The sequence below is a fragment of the Bos indicus genome, chromosome 5, assembly GCF_029378745.1.
Source record: "Bos indicus isolate NIAB-ARS_2022 breed Sahiwal x Tharparkar chromosome 5, NIAB-ARS_B.indTharparkar_mat_pri_1.0, whole genome shotgun sequence".
NCBI lineage: Eukaryota > Metazoa > Chordata > Mammalia > Artiodactyla > Bovidae > Bos > Bos indicus.
The window spans coordinates 83,474,710-83,498,721 of record NC_091764.1 but is presented as its reverse complement, the minus strand read 5'-3'; the positions used below and the strand labels follow the sequence as shown (position 1 = coordinate 83,498,721).

The 24,012-nt window shown below is 40.3% G+C and overlaps 1 protein-coding gene across 2 annotated transcripts in view; it reads right to left on the bottom strand.

Moving 5' to 3' along the window:
* Window positions 1-24,012, bottom strand: part of ITPR2 (inositol 1,4,5-trisphosphate receptor type 2) — a 593,100-nt gene that overhangs the window by 59,717 nt on the left and 509,371 nt on the right. For both annotated transcript variants that reach the window (XM_070788589.1, XM_070788588.1), the window contains exons 53-55: window positions 20,969-21,099; window positions 19,680-19,845; window positions 6,011-6,171 (exon numbers count right to left, since the gene is read on the bottom strand). In XM_070788589.1, the coding sequence (XP_070644690.1) occupies window positions 6,011-6,171; window positions 19,680-19,845; window positions 20,969-21,099 (458 nt within the window). The remainder of the gene's footprint in view (window positions 1-6,010; window positions 6,172-19,679; window positions 19,846-20,968; window positions 21,100-24,012) is intronic.

Sequence of the window (24,012 nt, the reverse complement as noted above, 5' to 3'; positions counted from 1 at the left end):
TGTGTAAAACTGATTCACTTTGCTGTACAGCAGAAATTAACATAATATTGTAAATCAACTGTATTCCAATAAAAATTAAGAAAACAAAAAAAAAACCCCATACAACTCCAGCCCCCCAAAAAAGAACAAGTGAAACTGTCCCAGCTGACATCACCACGATGTCCACAAATAATTATTAGTCAAGAGTCAAATAAGCATAAGAGCTTAAAAGGGCCATACACTAAAATGAGGAACTGGTCCCCTCCAAAGCCAAGGTCATGGGGCATGGCCAGCCAGGGTCTGGGTTGCCACCCAGTACACCAGAACACGTGGGCAGTTCTCTGAACAAGCAGGGTACCTGCCGGCCGTTCCGGTATCTCTGATTTCATTCTCACTGTTTGTCAAACTAAGTACTAAATATTCCCAAAGGTCCCTAACGTACCTTGGCAAATGAGCAACTGAAAATCTGAAAATGTCTCCAAAATGTTACAGAAACCTCTAAAAGCCTTGGGCATTTTTTCTAATGATCTCTATTTTGTTTGTTCCTCTTCAGTATCATCCTTTGGGTGATGGCAGAAGCGAAGGGGATTAGTGATGCTCACAGGCCATTACTAGCACAGGCTACAGGACTCACCCTCTTAGGCCCTTTCCTCCTAGTTTACTGGGTTCTTTTTCATTATTTTTACTTTCCTGCACGGTACTTCCTTTTCTGTCTCCCACTTTGTGTCCCCAAGAAACACTAGCTCAAAATATCAATCCTCTTATAAAAAATGAGAACTTGTTTGCCAGAAGAAAATATATTCCCAAAATACCTTGATCTACTCACATCTCCCATAACAATATCCCAAAAGAGTTTTGTGTTAATTCAAAGACTCAGACAGTGGATAGTTAAACAGCTTGAGGCAGGGTCTGAAGGCAGGAGTGAGGAAGTTTTAAGTTCCTATGAATATTTTAGAGGTTTGACCCTGTCACTGAGTGGACATAGAGGCACAAATGTATTTTCTAAGAATCTAACCCCTAGAAACAATGTATCAATTTATTTATTATGTATGCTGCTGCTGCTGCTAAGTCACTTCAGTCATGTCTGACTCTGTGTGACCCCATAGACGGCAGCCCACCAGGCTCCCCCGTCCCTGGGATTCTCCAGGCAAGAACACTGGAGTGGGTTGCCATTTCCTTCTCCAGTGCATGAAAGTGAAAGTGAAGTCACTCAGTCGTGTCTGACTCTTAGCGACCCCATGGACTGCAGCCCACCAGGCTCCTCCGTCCATGGGATTTTCCAGGCAAGAGTACTGGAGTGGGGTGCCTGCATATGAGTATAAATATTCTTTATGTGTGTTGTGTGCGTGCCAAGTTGCCTCAGTCCTATCTGACTCTCTGTGACCTTTTGGACGGAAGGCTCCTCTGTCCATGGGGTTTTCCAGGCAATTATACTGGAGTGCGTTGCTATGCACTCCTCCGGGGGATCTTCCCAATGCAGGGATCGAACCTGTGTTTTTTGTCTCCTGCACTTGTAGGTGGGTTCTTTACCCCTAGTGCCACCTGGGAAGCCGCCAAGTACTCACTTTACCTGAACATAAAATGGATGGGTTGGAGGTGGAAAATACACAGAGGGGAGAAACAGCCCCAAACTTGGTATATTCTTATTTTTCTCATTTCACCAGAAGACAGGAAGCATTTGCTAAGGGCCCGTAGGTCCAAATTGGGCTTACTTAAAGTGTAGTAGAATTCAGATGAGTTGTTTCATGAACAAATATGAGGAACTTCCTTATTTTATTTTGCATAAATCCTTGAGGGTAAAACCTACGTCCACCATGAAGAAAGGAAAACTTCTTCTAAAGCTCTATTGATAAACAAGCATTTAAATCAAACTGGTAAATGTACCTAAAGACCAAAAATTGAAGTGGTAGGAAAATAGAAGGTTTCCTACCAAGCTGTTAAGAGTGATTACCTTTGACCTGGAGGAAGAGAAAAATACAGTCTTTGAAATGAGCTACAGACATGTGTTGACTTGCTATGAGCTCTAAAATCTTCTCTCTCTTGGTGGATCAAGATTAGGAGACCATACTCCCCATGGAGCTTGAAGTAACAATTTTCCCAACTGGGTTTGTCAGCTACAGATTTTCAGAAGTTTTCCAAAAGGGCTATTTCAGTAAATGAACACTCTTAAGAGTCAAACGACTTTTTGTTTCCATCCTTCCTAAGCTTAATATCAGTCTTCCTTCTCCTGACCATTAAAATTCGGACCAGTGCCTATTCTCTTGGATGTGCTCTGCTTGGATGAGAATGAGACATTTCATGCTCGAATAAGTTTGTGGTTCTCCTCCCTCTTGTCCTGGTTCTTGAGAGAGGAGAGGATGGACAGACACACGGAAATGTAAGTCTTAAACATTCAAGGACAAGAGCCCAGCAAAATGGTGATTTTAATATGAAGGCTAAAGATGGGTCAACAGTTTCTTGGCAGTCACCTGGGAATTTCCTTACCCGAGATCCAAAGGCTTGGACCTGTCTTTTCTTTGCAACAACTGATGCTGTGAACTCTGACACTGAAAATGCTCATCCCTAGGCTTCTGACACACTCCACTTCCTGGTGCTTCTTCTACCCTTTTTATTGTCTTCTTTTCTACTTATTTTATTTGTCTTCTTCCTTTTTCCTCAAGATGAGATTCCCCAGGTTTTGTCTCTGGCTTTCTCTTCTCCTCTCTTTATATTTCTTTCTCCTGCCACTCGCTAACCTGATGGTGCCAGCTGTCTTTCCATGTGGATGATCCCAGGGAAAACTGCCAATTACTGAGTACCCACCAGAAGCAAGTCACTTTTTACACATCATCTCACCGATCTCACACCCATTTTCTGCCTCTCAGGTGAGGAGGCAGGGTCTCAGGGAGGTTCAAAGACTCACCCAAGATACCAAGACCACACAGCAGACCCGTGCTAGAGTCAGGGTTTGGGTCCAGATCTTTCCGGTGGAAGACTCCTGCTGTTATCACTATAGCATGTCTCCCAATGACTCAGCCTCCTGTCTTGTTTCAAAATCAACAAGTCTTCTTCTCTGACTAGTTTCTCCTCCTCATGGAGACTTTCTGAAACCCACTCGCTGCCTTTCTCCCAGTGACCAGGCTCACAGTGTCAGGTGTCCCTGGCTCAGCTCTCAGCCTTTCCCCTGCTCCTTCACGGCCCCCTCCTGATCTTGTCGATTGCCAAGTACCACCTCTCACTTCGTCTTTCCCTTCCCCAAACCAGCCCACGCACCTCTGCCTGAACACTCTACTGGGCCATATTATTCCCTTAGGTAAAAACCTCTGTGGCTTCCCTTTGCTGAAACAAAATAATGACCAAAACCTACACCTCTTACTCAAAAGTCCAGTTGACTTTTTGGGTCATAACTTGCAGGTTGTAACTTGCAGAACTTCCTTAGAAGTAAACCATGTGCTGGTGAAACCAGGCAAGTAACTATCCCCTGAGTGTTTGAATGTCCCATTCTGAGGCTTTTCTTTAGGCTGCTCCCTCTTATAGGAACTCACTCTTAATCCAGTAGACACTCCTCATCTGCACAAACTCTACCCTGTTTCATGTATTACACATACACACAGACATACAGACACACACACCCCTCATATCCCTTCCACCACCTTCCAGTTAATTATCACTCTACATCGTTAAGCCTTCAGACTTTTCTCTTTTCCACTCTTAGGGAACTTGGTTTGTTGTACTTTAGGTTTATTATTCACCTCCTCTTCTTAGGAAGCTCTAAATTCTTTGGCTTTAAGAAAAGGAATGTTTCAGACTTCAGTGTATTCTCCAAAATCTTTAGTCCAAGGGACATAATAGATGACTGATAAATATATATTAATTAAATGTAACTCAAACTTTGATAAAATACAGTAGTGTGAGGTCACATTGTATTCACTTACTTTTCTAAATTAAAAAAAAATTTGGCCACACTTCAAGGCATATGGGATCGTAGTTCTCCAACCAGGGATGGAACCCACGAGCCCTGCATTAGGAGCTCGGACCTTTAACCGCTGGACCGCTAGGCAAGTCCTGAGGTCACACGTTAAATGAATGCTTACATGATTTTCCCCTGGTAAGCAGAAACAAAATGTTTCACATAAATAGTCTCTGAGCATCTTGAGATCAAGAATAAATGATGACTGTGAGTGTCTATTCTCAAAATGATAACCTGTTTCCTAATTTAGAAGGAAGAGAGGGCAGAAAAGGCTACATGGAAAAAAAAGAAACAATATTAGGTTCTGCTCACTGTCATATAAAAGTGGAGAGAAAATAACTTACAGTAGGATGCATGTCCATAATAAAATAGGATGAAAAATGCTGAATTAAAAAAACTCAATTTACATGGAGCTCTCCTGTGACACATAAATATTTTCAGGTAAGGTAAAACAGTGTGATGTTAAGATGTTAGTAACTTAGTAAGATGTTAGCCTCTGAACATGTTCTTTGGTTGTTCATTGTATTGCAGCTTATGCCTTCCTAAGTGGATGTAAGCTCCCAGAGGGGAAGATACAGACCCGCTGTTACCTGGCTCTCCTGACACTCTGGTGTTTAAAATGTTATCCTTGGGATGGGGCTTCCCAGGTGGTGCTAGTGGTAAGGAATCCACCTGCCAATGCAGCAGATCCAAGAGATGAGGGTTCAATACTTGGGTCAGGAAGATCCTCTGGAAGAGGGCATAGCAACCCACTCCAGTATTCCTCCCTAGAGAATCCCATGGACAGAGGTGCCTGGCAGGCTACAGTCTACAGGGTCACAAGGAGTCAAACACGACTGAAGTGACTGAGCATACACACATTCTTGGGATTCAGCATTAAAGAGGGTCTTGGTTCTTTGAAGGCCTCATTCTCAAATAATTAACACAACTTTGGAGGATGGTTTTTGAGGCAAAATCCAACACATGGCCACATTTATTGTAAGAATACAAGAATTTATAGCAGATACAAAGATTTGTCATTATTCAATTACTAAGTCATGTCTGACTCTTTGTGACCTCATGGACTTGCAGAAGACCAGGCTTCCCTGTCCTTCACTATCTCCCAGAGTTTGCTCAAATTCATGTCCATCGAGTCACTGATGCCATCCAACCATCTCATCCTCTGTCATCCCCTTCTCCTCCTGCCTTCAATCTTTCCCAGAATCGGGGGCTTTTCCAATGAGTCAGCTCTTTGAATTAGGTGGCCAAAGTACTGGAGCTTCAGCTTCAGCATCAGATGCAATGATACACACTAACTCAATGGACAATGGGTTTGAGCAAACTCTGGGAGACAGTGAAGGACAGTGAAGCCTGGTGTGCTGCAGTCTATGGGGTCGCAAAGAGTTGGACATGACTTAGTGACTGAACAACAAAATGCGTATCATAGATACATGAAAGTTGCAACTCTGACTTCTCTTTAAGCCAGTTCATTTTAATTTTCTATGAAACAGAAGAAACTTTGAATCATGGACAACCGTACTCTCTATGCAATGCTACTGATCAAAAGGAGGAGTCACAAGCAACTGGACACAGCAGATCAGGGCAAATCCATCACCAACACTAGTCAGTCGACCCAAAATGTACACTGACAAAAAGTCAATGCTCCCCCACTGGGGTTGAACATTATCCCCTCCCCAAACACTCTTTAATTGCTTAAATGCTTGATTTCTGAAATTCAAGGCTTTTCTTGAAGTATGAATCATGTACCAAAGTGAGAGTTCCAGATTTGGGGAACTGAGACATTAGTGATGACAGGAAGCATGAGGTCAGAAGATGACAGAAAGGACTGAATTCACTGCACAGAGAATTCTCCAGGAAATACCATCTGTACATCTGAAGCTTAGATTTGGTTTGTATAACCAAGATGTCCACTAAGAACCAATGATTTAGCCAGGACAGAGGTTCTTCAATGATTGACAGTTCTATTTAAAAGTTAACAAAATGACTGCTAGAACCTTTGCATTCTGGAAGAAAGGTAGGGTATGGAATTGGAAGCATACAGAATGCAGTACAGTCATAGATCCAAGCCCTCTCCTCACTCACCACAATCATTTGAGCCACGTAACTTTCAGGTCCGGTATATTCAGTTGGGTCTTTCACCTTCACCAGGACTAGGAAGTACAAATAATGCCACATATTGTGTTCTGACTTGATGTGTTCCTCAAAAGAAACCGTTTTATTATCAAACTTGTCCCTCTCGAGTCCTGCAAAAAAACCAGGAGAGACAATGTGTGTAATGTGTCATTTAATCAGCACTCACTTTGGGCATAAAAACATAATCATTATTGTGAAGAAACATTTTCTGAAAGAGCGTGACGATTTTAAATGTTATGATTAAAAACGTGGTACACAAGACCTCCAGAAAAAATGCCAGAGTTTTTCATTTCTTCCCAACTAACATTATCCCCTGTGGATCCCTGGAAAAGTGAAGTCCTATTATAGATGCAAAATTTGCAGACAATTTAAAACATAACCAAATAAAAATTGTCAAATTATAATAAATTGGACCTCAAGTCTAAGAAAAAGAAGTCAAAATGACTGTGCAAGAAAAAGCACGCTTGCTAATAATCAGGGCAGAAAAAAAAAAGCCATTTATCCAGGAACTTGGGTAAAAAGAGAAAAAAAAGCAGTTAACAGTCATCTCTCTTCAAAACCACTTGTAATCAGTGAAGGCAAAAGAATGTCCACAGAGATCTGTGTTCCGAATGCAATAAGGATTCACAGGCTTGTCCCACCCTTAGACTACCGTGTTCCAGGCATTTTGGGGAGGGGAAGGTCTGATCAATTTCCAGGGAATATTTTTTTAGCTTCTGGAAGGACACTGAGGAGAGGATCTGGGTAGTAAGATGCTTTTCTCTCAAAGGTTGAAGGGTAGATGAAAGGAAATGAATGGAGATGAAGAAAAACGTCTATGGAAAAATGAATTAGGCTGCCAAGTAAAATGGGATGTTGGGATTCAGTCTGGTTTTGCAGTTCGGATACTGGAGAAGAAATCTGGAAACTGAATTCCAAAACTGGCTACTTTCTTCCTAAACATATTTTTTTTTTAAAGTCATCTGGCCCTTTAGGCATGAAGAAGACCCTTTAAACAATAAGATACAAAATACATAAATCACAAAAAGTCTGTCCCCAATGAAGGTGTGACCTTTTAAATTATATTATTGGATATTTTTACGGGAAATACCATAAAATTTAGCTGGCTGATGATCATGCCTCGTCTTACTTGACCTATCGTCAGCTTAGCATGCTTCAAATAAAAATCCAATCCTCTCCCCCAAATGAGCTCCACCCACGTCCTCTTTTCATTCCATGGCAACTCCAGTCTTTCAGTTTTCACGCCAAAAGTCTAGAGTCATCCTTGAATCCTCTGTCTCACATGTCACATCCAATTCATGTTGAAATTCATTTGGTACTTTTACAATTCGCCCCACCTTCACCTTCCTCTGCTGGGTCCACAAATCTGTTCTCTACTAGGCTCATGAATACCATTTTTTCTAGATTCCATATATATGCTTTAACTATACAATACTTGTTTTTCTCTTTCTGGCTTACTTCACTCTATAAGAGGCTCTAGGTTCATCCACCTCACTACAACTGACTCAAATTCATTCCTTTTTATGGCTGAATAATATTCCATTGTATATATGTACCACAACTTCTTTATCCTTTCATCTGTTGAGGGACATCTAGGTTGCTTCCATGTCCTGGTTACTGTAAATATTGCTGCAATGAACACTGGGGTACAAGTATCTTTTAGAATTGTGGTTTTCTCACGGTATATGCCCAGGAGTGGGATTTTTGGGTCATATGTTAGATTTGTTCCTAGTTTTTTAAGGAATCCCCATACTGTTTTCCATAATGGCTGTAATCAGTTTACATTCCCACTAACAGTTCAGGATGGTTCCCTTTTCTCCACATCCTCTCCAGCAATTATTGTTTGTAGATTTTCTGGTGATGGCCGTTCTGACTGGTATGAAGTGATACCTCATTGTAGTTTTGATTTGCCTTTCTCTAATAATTGAGAAGGTAGCTCTGACATATATACACTGTGTGTGTGTGTGTGTGTGTATGTGTGGGTTAGTGGCTCAGTCTTGTCTGAGTCTTTGTGATCCCATGGACTGTAGCTCACCATGGAATTCCTCAAGCAAGAATACTGGAGTGGGTTGCCATTCCTGACCCAGGGATTGAACCCAGGTCTTCTGAATTGTGGGCAGATTCTTTACCATCAGAGCCACCAGGGAAGCCCATATATACACGATTGTATATAAAATAGATAGTGGGAAATTACTAAACAACATAGAGAGCCCAACCTGGAGCCCTGTGATGACCTAGAGGGGTGGAGTGAAGGGAGAGGAGGGTTGAAAGGGATATATATAATTTATGACTGATTCACATGGTTGAATGGCAGAAACCAACACAAAATTGTAAAGCAATTTTCTACCAATTAAAATATTTTTTAAAAATTTAAAAAAGAAATTATTTTGGCTGTATCTTCAACATATACCCAGAATCTGATCACCTCTCACCACCTCCAAGGCTACCACTCTGGTTTGAGCCATTATTGTCATTCATCTGGTTTACCCAAATAACGCCCAGGCCTCCTTGCTTCCATATTTCCTCTCTAAGGCCTATTCTCAACACAGCAGCCAGAGTGACATTTTAAAAACCTTAGTAGGATGGTGTCTCTCCTCTGTTTTAAACCCTGCAGTGGTTCCTCTCCTCAGAAAAAACATCAACATTCTTACAATGGCCCATGAGTAGGGTTGCCAGGGAAAACACAGGATCCCCAGTTAAGCTCAAAAATTGAAAAAACAATGAATAATGGTTGAGCTTAAATATACCCCATGCAATAGCACCTTGCTAAACCCTATGTGATGTGGCCCTGAAGCCTTTCTAATCTTATCTCCCACCACCTCTCCCTGGCTAACTCTCATCCAGCCACCAAGGGCTTCTCCACTCTTCCTGGCACCCAGATCCCTGCCTCAGGGCCTTTGAACTGACTGTTTCCTCTCCCTACAGCTCTCTTCTCGCTGATATCTCTTGGACTAACTCACTTACCTTCTAGTGTTAAACCTCACTTTCTCAATGTGGCTTAATTTTATTGCTCTATTTAGTCTGTCCCTCCCTTTCTACTGGGCTTCCCTGGTGGCTCAGAGGGTAAAGCGTCTGCCTACAATGTGGGAGACCAGGGTTCGATCCCTGGGTCGGGAAGATCCCCTGGAGAAGGCAATGGCAACCCACTTTAATACTCTTGCCTGGTAGGCTACAGTCCATGAGGTTGCAAAGAGTTGGACATGACTGAACGACTTCACTTTCACTTTCTACTGATACTTTTGATCACTCTTTCCTTTGTCTTACAGTGTTTTTCATCTCCAAACAGACTGAAAATAGCCATATCAAAGGTGTTTAATTAAACTGGACCACAAGTCTCAGGTATATAGGTAAAAATTGTTGTGCAAGAAAAATCCAGCGGATTCATTTCGATGTTTGGCAAAACTAATACAATATTGTAAAGTTTAAAAATAAAAATTAAAAAAAAAGGAAATAAAAGGAATCCAAACTGAAAAAAAAAAAAAAAAAAAGAGAGAAAAATCCAGGCTGCTAAGTAGCACAAAAGAAAGGCATAACGTTTTATCTGGGAACTTAGATATGAGCTTATTATGTTGATTATTTACTGCATGTCCATGGGCAGATACATGTGTCTCTTTTCTTCAATAATGGTCCCTGTAGTTTAGAACATTGCCTGGCATGTAGTCAGCACTGAATAAAATGTTAATTGAGTGAATTAGGAGTATATCACTAAGAACAAAACAGAATTGAAGAGATGCAGGAAAGAGTAGAATATAAGTAGAAAGCAATGAAGCAGTAGAAGTTGTAAACTGGCAGAAATCAGGGGGTGGATCCACAAGTAGAGAGAGGGAATTAGAATGGCCCTAGAAAAGAGAGAAAGGGGGAAGCCGAGAAAAAAGTTGGGTAATAGCGTATGGTGGGGCTGCAGATCTTGCTAAATTAAAGCATCTGGCTCTCCATGATGGCTCTTTTGCTTACTGTATTTGTTATCTTAAATTGTTCATGTATTCTTTCAATAAATACTTATCAATACAATATTGTAAAGTTTAAAAATAAAATAAAATTAAGGAACAACAACAACAAAAAAGAATAAAAAAGGAATATGTCACTAGGATTCATATAATCCTAGGATGTTCCACTAGGATGCATATAATCAAAAACAGATAACAGCAGTATTGATGACATGGATAAATTGGAACCCTCCTACACTTCAAAAATAGTTTAGCAGTTTCTCAAAAGTTGAACACAGAGTTACCATGTTACCAACAATTCCACTCAGGTATATTCATAACAGAAAAAAATGTATGTCCACATAAAAGCATATACATGAGTATCTGTAGCAGCATTATTCATAACGGCTAAAAAGTAGAAACCCAAATGTTCATCAACTGATAAAAAGATAAACAAAGTATGGTATATCCGTACAATGGATATTTTTCTGCAATACGAAAGTACTGATGCATGCTAATATGAACCTTGAAAACATACTAAGTGAAAGAAGCAAGTCACAGATGACCACATATGATACGATTCCATTTATACGAAATGCTTAGGACAGGCAAATCTATAGCAACAGAAAGTAGATCAGTGGTGGCCTAGGGCTGAGGAGGATGGTTAGTTTGATGGGAAGGAAGGGAACAGTGATGGCCAAAGGGTAGGAGGTTTCTTTAGAGGGCAATGAAGATGTTCTAAAATTATGGTGACACATGTACACCCATGGCTGTACATGTCAATGTATGGCAAAAACTACCACAATATTGTAAAGAAATAAATTAATTAAAAAAATAAAATTATGATGCTAGATACACAACTCTGAACATACTAAACCCACTGAAAATGTATACTTTAAATGAGTCTATCATAAGGTATATAAATTATATCTCAACAGAGCCATTACAGAAAAATGGAGAAAATTTTTAAGTAGCTTTCTCCTAGAATCCAATTCAAACAATTACCTACCTATGTACCTATTGCAAGGTACATAGAACCATAAAGATAAAAAGATAATGTCTACCATCAATCAATCCATAATAGGGTAAAGGAAACAGACAAATTGTATTATATTCTAAGTGGTATAAACTATCAAGGAAACATAAAGGAAGGCAAAACGAGTTTTGACCAGATACATTTTGAAAGGTTTCAACGAGGCATAATAAACGTCTGACCTATGAAACATGACCAGGGCAAGTAGAGAAGAGATGACCAGTAAGAAAAGGTACTTAATTTTTACTGAGCACCTATTTATGCTGAGAACTATAAAGATGTTTAAATATGCTATAATAACAACAATAATCAATCTGACCTTTCAGCATGTGAAAAAAGAGATTCAGAGGGATTTCATTGATTGCTCACGTTAATACCTCTACTTAGTGGAAAAGTCAGCCAATATTTAAATAAAAATATTCCTGACTCCAAATCTATGTTCTTTTGCCTCTGGGCAGAGGAAACAGCACAGCAAAACTAGAGATGAAAGCAATGCCCTGTTGGGGAACTGTCAATTCTTCTGGTATGGTCAGGAGGGAACACTCGGAAACGAACATGAAATAGTACGCTTGGCACAAACCCTGAAAAGTTTTACACACAAAGCTAAGGAGTCTGCAGTTTATTCTGAAGGCTTCTGAGTGGAGCCTAGCATACTGGGTGCTGTTCTTTAAGTAATTTCTGGTGGCAGGATTTAGAGGAAGACTGTGAGAGAAGAGGAGAGGGTGGGAGTCCAGGGGGTCAGGGCACGGGAGGAAGCATGTAATGGAGGGAAATTGGTTGTCTTTCATCATCATTAGATCCTACTCTCTAAGCATTATAGTCCATTCGTGTGGTTTCAACCAGCATCACGCTGATGATTTCTCAATCTTTATTCCCAGTACCGACCTTTTTTCTCAACTTTAGATTTTATTTCCAGCTGCCTCTTGGATAACTTTATAGGCATGTCAAACTCAACTCATCAAAGATTTATGTTTCTAGCACTTTGTCTCTTCTGTTAATGAAGTCCCTGTCCACCAAGGAACCTGACGCTGCCCTCAGACTCATGTACTAACTCTGCACACGTCCTGTGGTCACCCTGACTTCCTTACTATTCTCCAAACACACCAAATCCTTTGAAAACCCTATGCCTCTATCTAGTCTCTTTCCCACTTTATAGGAATTCCTTTTCCAAGAGCCAGCTCAACCACTGGCACCACTCTGACTCCCTTGGTTGATCCTTTCAGTGTCTTTCTGCAAAACTTGTCTGTTTCTACTGATTCCTTAGGCTCTACTACTTTATTGTCTGATTTATGCTTTGTATCACCGGCACCTGGCATAGCAATTGGAAAACAGTTGACGTTCAACTAAAGTTGACAGAATAATTGAATATATGAATAAGACACTGAAGAGGACTCACAAATGAAAACTGAAGAGGGCCTGATGTCCAATTAGAGGTATAGATTTAGTAGGAATGAAGTATGACTCTGGCTTTTCTGACTTGGATGAGTGAGTTTAAGGTAATATCAACAAATCAAGAGGAAAAAAATAGAAGGAAGAGATTTTAAAGGGAGGATATGTTTGATATGGGATGGGTGGCACTTAAGATGCCTATAGAAAAATTAATGTTGGGATGCTAGGTAGGAAGCTGGGAACTCCAAAAAAGCATTCAAGATGTAACTCTACTAGTTCAAGGATCAATGACATAAAACAACAATGAAAGCCAGAGCACTGGATGAGATGACTAAAAAAGAAAGAAAGGATGGGTAAGAAGAGTTCTGTGTGTCCAATACAAACTTTTCGGGAAAAAAGGAGAAGACTACACTTATGCTGTGTTTCCCACCCAGTACGACTACGGTAAGGGCACATATCCACTCAGTAGCCAGGCATTCCTATTCCTCTTCTCTGCTCTATTTTTCTCCTAGACCTTGTCATAATTTGACAGTCTATGTATGTTAGAAAATAAGCTCCATGATGACAGTGCTTTTTGTCTGGTTTTGTTCACTGCAAGATCCTACTACACTGTGGATATAAGTATTGAACAAATAGGTGAATGAATGACTTTCATGCATAAGTATAGAGAATAAGAGAATAAAACAATGCCTAACATATAAGAGAATAAAATCACGCATAAGGTACAGAGAAGGAATTAACACACCAAGAGAAGAACACAGATGCTTTCCTCACAAAATAACCTTTATTTCCTATTAAAGCATCTAGACAGACCTTTAATTCCAGGAATCTGACTCTCCTTATGATAGGAATTCTGACCTTCCTCCATTTTGTTATTCTGTTGCACTTCAGCCTCTAGTAATTCAAAATTAAGTTAACGTGGACAACAGAGCCAAACTGTTTCCATGCTTGCTGCTTCAGCTCTGTCACATGTTCATCACCACCCTATCATGACTGCCTTCTGGATCCCTAGCAATTGTTTTCTGAATCATAACTGATACACCTGGTCATGTCTTCAAGGCTTAGAAGTCTCATCTGCTCTCACTGCCTGTCACAGTACCTACCTCTTCTGCAAACGCTACTATGAGTATCCTTGGAATATTCCTAGAGCCAATTCCTACTGTGGAAAATCCCTTTTCTGTTATTTGATACCATATTCCCCTCTGGATCACAATTTAATACCAGACTGTTCCAAGAACCATTTCTAGATTAAACACAACTATTTTATAGCCTGCTAATACAACCCCCAAATATCCCATATGTTTAAATCACTCTTGAAGATATATTATTATAATATATATGGTGTATATTTGGGCTTCCCTGATAGCTCAGTTGGTAAAGAATCTGCCTGCAATGCAGGAGACCTCGGTTTGATTCCTGGGTTGGGAAGATCCCCTGGAGAAGGGAACAGCTGCCCACCCCAGTCTTCTGGCCTGGAGAATGCCATGGACTGTATAGTTCATGGGGTCGAAAAGAATCAGACATGACTGAGCCACTCTCACTTTCAGTGGTATATATTAGATCTTATATGTAATAAGTGATTCCAGGAATAAATACATATCTAGATATACATGATCATAACACTTTATACATATTTCTGCCTTTTGAGGGCAGAGGATAAAGAACCCTTAAGCTACTGAGGTCACAGGGATTAGCAGCTATAAGAACTTGGAAACACTTTTCAATATTTAAGTTTCTAGTTTAAATGTTCACACTAAATTTGTTCTACTTTACAAAACAGTTGTTCCGATATAAAAAAATACTATTTAAATTTGCTGTCTGGTTAACTTACCTAAATGGCCTCTCAAATATTTGAATAAATATGAAGTTTCTGAAAAATACATTACATTGATCTAATACTTCTTGATGTGTGTGTGTGTTAGTTGCTCAGTTGTGTTCGACTCTTTGTGACCCCATGGACTGTAGCCTGCCAGGCTCCTCTGTCCATGGAATTCTCTAGAGAAGAATACTGGAGTGGGTTGCCAGTTCCTTCCTCCAGGGGAACTTCCCAACCCAAGGATTGAACCTGGGTCTCCCACACTGCAGGCGGATTCTTTACCATTTGAGCCAGGGAAGCCAATACTTCTTGGTATCTCACACTATATATCCCTGTGGATATGTGTATGCCACAGAAACTATACCCTACATGTAACAAAATTTGGAATAACTTGGAATCAGTGAAATTAAGGTTTTTGTCTACAGTATATAATAACTTAGGACCTACTTGCTTTATTTTCCTTTATAAGCAATAAGCCACATAAGTATAGAGACAATGTTAATTTGGAGGTGACTAATTGGATAATCATTCATCAAGCAAATATTTATGAATAATTCCCAATACATACTGAGTTGGCCAAAAAGTTCGTTGGGAGTTTTCCATTACATCTTACAGAAAAACTTGAATGAACTTTTTGGCCAACCCAATAACTGGAATCATAAAAATGGATAAGATGTAGATGTTGATCTAAAGAAGAGAAGTTATCATGTATTGAAAGCTTACTTTCAGCTAAGCACTTAGGGATTTTTATATACAAGATTTCATTTATAGCCACCACAACCCCCAAACATGGCAGCATATTCTTCACTTTCAAGGTGAAAGAAGACTTGGCTAAGATCACAAAGCCAGGATGGGGAACCATTGTAGACCCACATATATCTGACTGTAAAGTTCATTTAGTTTCAATAATATGGCAATGCATAGTATCCAACAGAGGAGATAAGACTATGGAAAACGTGTATAGTACCCTAGAGCTAATCGTGATTGAAAAATTTAGGAGTGAATGTGTTTGCTTCTGATTAGTAAGACCAGAGAAAGCTGAACTCATGCAATAACGATTTTACATCTGGGTCTCAGAGAGAGGGTGGTTGTTCAATAGCCTAGGAGTTTGGGCATTCTAAACAGAAACACCATAACTGAGAACACAGGGAAAGAAAGAGTTAAAGATGAGTAATCAGTTGAACCAGACCTAGAGCTATAAATGGGAGAACAGTGGAAGGAAAGACAGGCAAAAAAAGAAGAGGCCCAATTGTGGGGCATCCTACATGCCAGGAAAATCAGAGTTTTTGAGTTATAGTCTGTACAATGCTATTGATGGTCTTTTGAATAAGGAAATGATGAGCTCAATGTGGAAAATTTTGTCTGGCAGCACTGAATAGGTCATTTGGGGGTATGAGCCAGGGTAAGCCTGAAAAACCAAGGTGTGCCTGTGGGAATATGTGGAAGGAAGTGAGTGAGATTGTGAAAACAGATTCATTAGCACGTGGTAAGTAGTGCATCTGAAAGAGGAAAAAGGAGATGCTTAGAATGATGGAGAAGTTGCCAGCCCAGTAGGCTGTCATTAATTGCAATATGGAAGTCAGGATAAGCTGCTGGGTTAGAGGAAGGAGATGGAGAGGCGTGATGTACTGGTTCACAGACATGGTAAAATTGGCTGCCAGGAAGTCATACCTTTTAAAATGTCAATCAACCATGGAAAACAAAGGATGAAAGTTTGGAGAGAGGCTGGAGCCTTGGCTACATATTTGGCAATAAACTGCATAGAGCAGTGTTAAAGAGGTCAGCACAGGGAAGACACAAGGAGTCAATGATAAAATCATGGGCTGGGAGAAAGTCTGAGACCTTGTGATGGACCCAGAGAATGTGCAACCTGAGCTAGAAGAAAAGGTCAGCAGGAAATTCATGATGAGGTTTGAGACAAACACTTCAATTTGGGGAAGAAGCTTAATGTGATATTTTAAGGAATTTATAGGTTACAAGCTTTTTGATCACTTTGAAAAGCCAGAGAGGACTTTGATATTGAAGGAAAAGCTCAGAGGAGCAGGAATGGGGGTGAAGTGATGCACTTATTTTGCTGTTCATGCTTGTTCTTGTTAGAATAGGGGAGACAGGATCATGCCTTAGAATGAGGTTCACATTCTACTGACAGGTTTTTCCCAAAGAGCCCATGTTTCGGAGGCAGGGTTCTGACACAACAGTCATTGTGATTGTGAAGAAAAAGGCTTTGAGGAAGCAGGGTGAATGCAAGACCACGAGACACAGGAAACTCTTCAAAGGCAGTTATCTTTCTTCCTCTGTGAGGCTCACTCTTCTGTTAATATATAATAACTCTCTTCTCAAATCCCCCAATTATAGTACGACATCTTCCTGACGCCATGTCAATCTTGCGTTCCTCCATCTAATCTAGACATATAAAGAGAAGACTCTTTTTCGTGTCATTTCCTTCCAGCAAGTCCCTCCCCAGCACTGCAATCTGGTCCCTGACCTTATCCGCGTGGAAACTCCTAAGATTCCAAAACCTCCTAAACAAGAAATTCAAAGGCTGTGTTTCAGTTCATGTTACTGGCCTTCTCTGCTTGGGCACAGTTGACAATCTATTATATTCCCCCCAAGGCTACTTTCTCCTTTCACCTTCACGTGCCACCTGTGCCTGGCTGTGCTCACACCGTTCATACTGGATAGTTCTTGTGTGTACGTGATCCCCTTTCTCTTTCAGCTTTTCAATGCCGATGTTTTCCACTTGAATCCCATTGTCTCCTCTTCTTACTTAGAAGCCTTTCTCCACACTCCAGCTTTTTCTATCCCATTCAGGCTGAGGACTCCCCAATACTGTCTCCTTCTCTGAGGCTCAGGCATATATCTTCACCTCTGTGCTGGGTGTATCCCACTGGGGTGTTAAGTTGTTGTTCAGTCACTCAGTCACGTCCAACTTTTTGTGACCCCGTGGACTGCAGCATGCCAGGGTTCCTTGTCCTTCACCATCTCCCGGGGCCTGCTCAAACTCATGTCCCTTGAGTCAGTGACGTCATCCAACCATCTCATCCTCTGTCGTCCCCTTCTCCTCCTGCCTGCAATCTTTCCCAGCATCAGGGTCTTTTCCAATGAAAAGACCATTGGCTCTTCCCATCAGGTGGCCAAAGTATTAGAGCTTCAGCATCAGTCCTTCCAATGGATATTCAGGGTTGATTTCCTTTAGGATTGACTGGTTTAATCTCCTTGCAGTCCAAGGGACTCTCAAGAGCCTTCTCCAACACCACAGTTTGAAAGAATCAATTCTTCAGCGCTCAGCCTTCTTTATGGTCCAACTTAGTACACACCTCATTTTCAGTACTTTCAAAGCCAAATTCAGCCTATGCCTACCTAAAATTGTTTTTCTTCTTCCATTCTCAGACTCAACTTTTGGTACTACCATCTACCCAGGCACTCACATTTTTTCATATCCATTACAAACCACTGAGATTTAAGGATTCTGTGTGTGCTTATGCACGCTCAATCATGTTCTACTCTTTGTGACCCCATGGACTGTAGCCCACCAGGCTCCTCTGTCCATGGGATTTTCCAGGAAGAATACTGGAGTGGGTTGTCATTTCCTCCTCCAGGGCATATTCCGACCCAAGGACTGAACTTGCATCTCTTGCATCTCCTGCACTGGCAGGCAGGGTCTACCTCTCCAATATTTACTCTGTCCAGTACCCTGAATACTGCCATCGGTACCTATCCTGGATCAAGGTTTCTTTACCTCTTATGGACAATGGCAATAAACTTCTACCTTGTTCCTCTGCCTCCAGTATTGTTTCCCAATGAACAACTTCCCATAGCTGTCCAGTGATTGAAAATAATAATTACACCCTGTATCTTCTACTTAAAATTCTATAATGATTCACCATCTTCACCACCTATAATAAAAGCATAAGGATAAAGTCCAAACTTTTTAATATAAGAGGTCACGCATAGCCTGGCCAGTCTTTTTTGCTGGCATACCCTGCTCTGAAACTTTCACTTTAGCAACATCAAACTATAAAATGAAGATTCTTTTCATCTGTTTATAGGAAATGAGGATTCTTTTCATCTGTTCTCCTCTCCACGCCTTTCCTTATGCTAGCCACTCTGCTTCTACCCACTTTCATATGGCTCTCTCCTTTCCATCTTTTACCATCAGCTCCATCACCATCTCTTCCAGGAAACTTTTCCTAACTTTCTCATCTGCCCTCTACTAAAGACCAATGAAATGTTAACAACCTTTAAACTGATCTATCATTTCCCTTAATGCATTAGACAGCAATGGTATTTTTTTTTTCTTTTCTGTATTTCACAATAGATTGTGGATACCCTGGAGACGGGCATGTTGAATTTGTGCTTGTTTCCTTGGAAGACAGCTCATTATTACAGGTTAACATCTGGCACACTTCCACCTGTTGGAGTGATGTTGGGAACGCTTGGATGAGCCATCCAGGGAAAAGAGACAGGTGACAGAAGGTGAACTGAGGAAGGAAAGGGATTATTGAGGGTGCAGTTTAAGTTACATAGAATAAAGGTTATCTACTATATAATGAATGTTGAAGCCCTTATACTTATTTTGTGACTTCAGCTCAATATGGAAAAATAGATGTTGAGTATCACCAGGAGTTGGTGGTTATTCAAGGAGGGGAAAGGGGGACTTCTCTGGCAGTCCAGTGGTTAAGACTGTGTTTCCACTTCAGGGGGCTTGGATCCAACCCTTGGTTGGGGAATAATATTCCGCATGTCACATGGTGCAGCAGGCCAAAAAAAAAAAGAAAAAAGAAAGAAAGAAAGCAAAACTACATCCATGTTATAGCTTCTATAAAAGAAAAGGAGGGGAAAGGATCCTAGGGTGACTAAGCCAGCTATAGAGACAACTAAAACCAGAAAGGGCTGAGGTCTATGAAGCAGAGGGTAGAGCCAAAGGACATAATGAGGATGAAAGCAAGGTTGGGTGGGTCTGAGAGAGGAAGAGGAAAAGCACAGGGTGTGAGAGATGGGGAGAGAGAGACAGAAACTGGGAGAAAGCACAACTCAGAATCGAAGACAAAGTGCTGCCAGGGAGTAAGAAGTTCAAGCTGCTGGAAAACTCATCTGTGGATTCATAATCTAACAGAATAAAATAAAAATCATTCTATTGTTTAATCAATATGTTATTGTGATGAAAAATCTGTTTGCCAGTTGGTGGAACCTTCTGGCATTTTGCAACACATGCTATAGTTAGAGAATCATACAAATGGCAGAAATAATGACAAGACAGCTTTGGGGTGTGATTCTTCTATTTCTGGAAGCAGAGTATCCCGGTCCAATGCTCAGTTACATAATCTGAATTTTGTCCAGCTTTCATTTTGAAATAATTTTTCCCAAGGCATGACAAACAAAAAATCCTTCCATCCCCTCCTTTCTACTGGGCAGTTTCTTTCAATCTTATTTTAGTATCTTGAGAACACTTACCACAGATGAAGCAGGTGGTCTTTAGAATTTCTTCTTTTTTCTGTTTTTCACTTCTGAGATCAGCAAAAGTATCAATGATAACCCCAAAAATCAAGTTCAGAACGATAATGATGACAATGAAATAAAAAAGAAGGTCATAAACCACACGAGCAGCAAACAAGGGCTCCTGAAATCAAACATTTTAAAAACATTAAAAAAAACCTTCTATCATGTATGTATACAAACTCACATTTTCAATGCATGTTGATTTAGCATATTGTCTAGCAGAAAGTATATATTCAATAACTGTTTGCTCAATGACTATAAATAGTATTCCAAGTTAGAAAAAAATAAGACCCACTTTTTATCTTCATTTACTTTATAAGTTTTGTGAGGAGAACTTTCCAGTCTGTCCCTAGACTCCTTCCATGCACTTTTACTCTTCTTCTCCAAGGGAGGGATTTATCATGTATTAAAAATCACTTTACATGTAATTATGCTACATGCATTTTGGTGCAGTAGGCTCCTATCCCAGGAGCTACCCAGAAGGTAAACAAATGCCATTTCCAAAGGTCAAAGAGACTGGAAATTTGAGTATCATCTAACGGTCTGTCCATTTCTGAAGGAGATTTTGCTCTTGGCCTTATAGGGTCAAGTACATTCAACTCAAGCATATTTCTACTTGATAAATGTTATTAAAATATACATTAGAGATCAGATAATCTAGGTGTTTAATAGATGAAGAAACATGAGATGGATGGACAACGTGATGTGGCTGGCCAGTTAGAGGATTGAACTTGTTCAAGCTCCCAGTGGAGGACTTGAGATGCTGCCACCAACAAGAAGTTTTTCAGCCTTGCCATTTTAATATATGAAATCCTGTTAGAATCCATTCAGATTGGATATTCCTTGTGGACAAATAATGGAGGTTGTCCCTATTCAGAGGCAAAGAGTAAATCTCCATGCTTGCAAAAACTGAGAGACAAGAGACAGCCTGGTTTCTGTTATTTATGTAACAATCAAACTCCTCCATAAAGTCAGAAGTCATGATTTTGTTGCTGTCATACAATATACAGTTCAAAGTTGGTAAGATGTCATGACCTACTAACATATATAGATTTTTAGGACATTTGCTATTTCTATGGAATTCTATTATACAATGGGTTGCTTTCAAGAGCTACCATTATATTTTTATAGCAAACAACATAAAATGGAGTACCCTATAAACAAAAACTGGGTTGTAAATGCTGTTAAGAAAGGCTAACAAAAAGATCGTGTACTCCGTGAAAAACTTTTTTTCTCCAGCTTACATCTTTTGATGGTCTTCTCAGCACGTCGCCCACGCCTCCACCATTCCTGAGGCCCTGGTTCAGGACGGTCACAATGCACATTAGAAGAGTGTCACATGTCCTTTCAATCCCATCTTCATATTCCTCATCAGCTATAAAAACACAAAGTCAAACTGTACAGCAAACTCACGTCTTTAAACACTCTTTTTGACATCTAAAGATCTATTTCTTCATAACTGTGCCAGGACACACTTTCTTGAAGTCATATATTAATAATACACATTCTATATGGCATCCCAAGACTGACATAGACTGATAAAGCCACATGTGTAATATCCCCAAATCACTTTTTCTTCCATCTGTGGAAAATGACAGAATGAAAAGGATGAAATATAAGAAAGTTACTATTCATTGGGCATTGTCGTGGTGTGGGGGGAGTTCCATAAAACCTTCTGAAAACAATCAACTCACCCAGGGGAAAGAATGTGTAAAAGAAAGCTAGGCGAGCCCAGCTTCAAACTCTACTCTGTTCCAGAACTGGGACTTGGGCAAGTTATTAACCTCAGTGTACTCATCTGTAAAATGGGGAAATCTGTTTAAGGATTAAACTCTTTGGAGGGTTGTTTAAGGATTTTATTTAAGGTATGTAAAAGACTTGGCACAGAGATTGGCATACGCATAGTAAGTGCTTGCAAGTTGAGGGCAGATATTATTTCATTTCTTTGGTAAGTGACTACACTTTCTGAATGACTAGCACAGTGCTACAATGCATTGATGTGAACAATTTGTTTCATGTGAATAATTTACTTTATGTGAATGTGTTTATGCGAACATGTGCATGCTAAGTCACTTCAGACGTGTCTGACTCTTTGTGACTCTATGGAGACCATAGCCCGCCAGGCTCCTCTGTCCATGGGACTCTTCAGGTATGAATACGGGAGTGGGTTGCCAAGTCCTCCTCCAGATGTGAAAATATTCAGGGACAAATAGAGAGAGGAAAAAAATTACTATGTGACAGAAAAATTTCTAGTTTTATTTTTTTTAAGATAAAATTACTAAAATTGGTAGTAATCTCTCAGTCATTTAAAATTATAAAAAGTTCACACCAAGTTGGGAATTAGAATCAAGATGTCTTAAATTGAGAAGTGAGAAGAAATGTATTTTTCTCGTTAGATTAAAAAACCATAATGGTGCTGAATTTTGGAATTATGTAGCCAGTCTGCATGTTATGGTGTGAGTGTAAAAATCACCACTACCAAAGGGAAAAGAATCCTTCTAATTTTGTGTACATGATCCATTATAGTTTCTTTGGTACTTTGTTATGAAAGGCTGGCTTTCTTCTTGTAAGCTGACTTTAACATCACATGGATGGCGGATCTGGTATTTTCCCTTTACTCAGAGTTGTTTCTTTCTAAAACATACATCTCAGGGTATATGCCCAGTAGCAGGATTGCTGGGTCATATGATAGTTTTATTCCTAGTTTTTTAAGGAACCTCCATACTGTTCTCCATAGTGGAATACCAGTTCGTTTGTTTTTTAAAATCAGTTACATAGTGAAATTCAAAATCAGAAAGATGAGGGGAAAAATACATAGTAAAATATTCTGAAGTGGAACTGATGGAAAAATATGACTCCCTTGAAAAATCAAACGTTTTCATACCCCACTGCTCACCATTTATTCTAATTCTGACCTATCTAGTGGTTAAGAAAAATCCATAACATACAGAATCCCGGATTTATTAATAGTGTTGATTAGGAACAATAAATAAATTTGCTTTGAACAGCAAAAAATAAAAATAAAAAAAGCAGAACATACACCTTGAGAGAAGGGCGGAAGTCAGAGGTGGGCAAGCACTAAATGTGGCATTGAAGATACTGGCAGAGCCTGCGCTGGACCGTGAACCTCAGAGGTGAGCATCAAGGCATATTCTGACTTAGAAAGTGGAAGAAATGAAACTGCTTTTGGAGACAGAATAGATGTGGAGGAGGGGAAGCTTGTGGTGACAGCCGTCAGAGCAGCAGAAGAGACAAGCAAGGCAGAGAAGACAGAGAGAAAGCTCAGTGTGCAAAGTGCTTGGCTAGGTCCCAGTGCCTGGTGGTGGTGATGGCAAGAGGCATGTGAAGAAAAGTTAGAAACATGTAAAAGAGGTAAAGGAAATTTTGAAGAGAAATATGGTTTTCCAGCAGTGCCATCTTGTGTAGTATGTCTTATGCTACTTTGCCACGGTTAGACTTTCAAATAATTTTCTATCTAGTGGCTTTTATTTATCTAATCAGCAACTGCCTGATCATACGACACCAGTGTTTACTAAAGACTTATTACATGTGGGTTAATCAGTTCACAGAAGCTACAGGAAAGTGCGCCCATTTCTCCCCAATAATTGAGAAGTGAGGTTGTTTGTTCTTTGGGAGGCGAGCCAGTACAATCCACACGCAACTCACGTGATTAGCCATTGTGAAGTAAAATAGATTGGCCGCCAACACATGAGGAGAACTGGCTTCCTGTGTGACATGCAAACAAAGGCAGAGTGCCCAGGTCAGGGTCAATGCCAGCAAAAGCCCAGTCCACTCACTTCATAACTAGTGCATAAGCATGCTGATTTCACATAGCAGGCTCTGTGAGTGTGGATAATAAGTTTCTACCTTTATGAGATGGATCTATTCACGATTTGTTGAGCCAAGCTCCCGGGCATTCAGGCTGAGAGCCAGGCCCTGAGTCATGGTGAACTCACCTAAGTAAATGCCACCTGGTGGAGACTTACCTACATAACCAGCTGGCTTTCCCCATGCCAAGCCTGCCTCATTTCACTTCATCAAGAGCCCCTGGGCTAGGCACTGGAAATATAGGTGAGAAGATGAAAGTGTTGCAACCCCCAGGAAACTCATGGTCCTCTAGGAAACACAGGTCAGCATACGAACAAAGGCAAGGCCTGGGTACCAAGGAAGCAGGATAGATATGCATCTCATGGGCTGGGGCGTCATGGACAGCATCCTAGAGAAGGTGGCACCTGGGTTGACTACTGAAAGAGGGGCATCCTTCGTCAATAAGATGAATGAAGACATA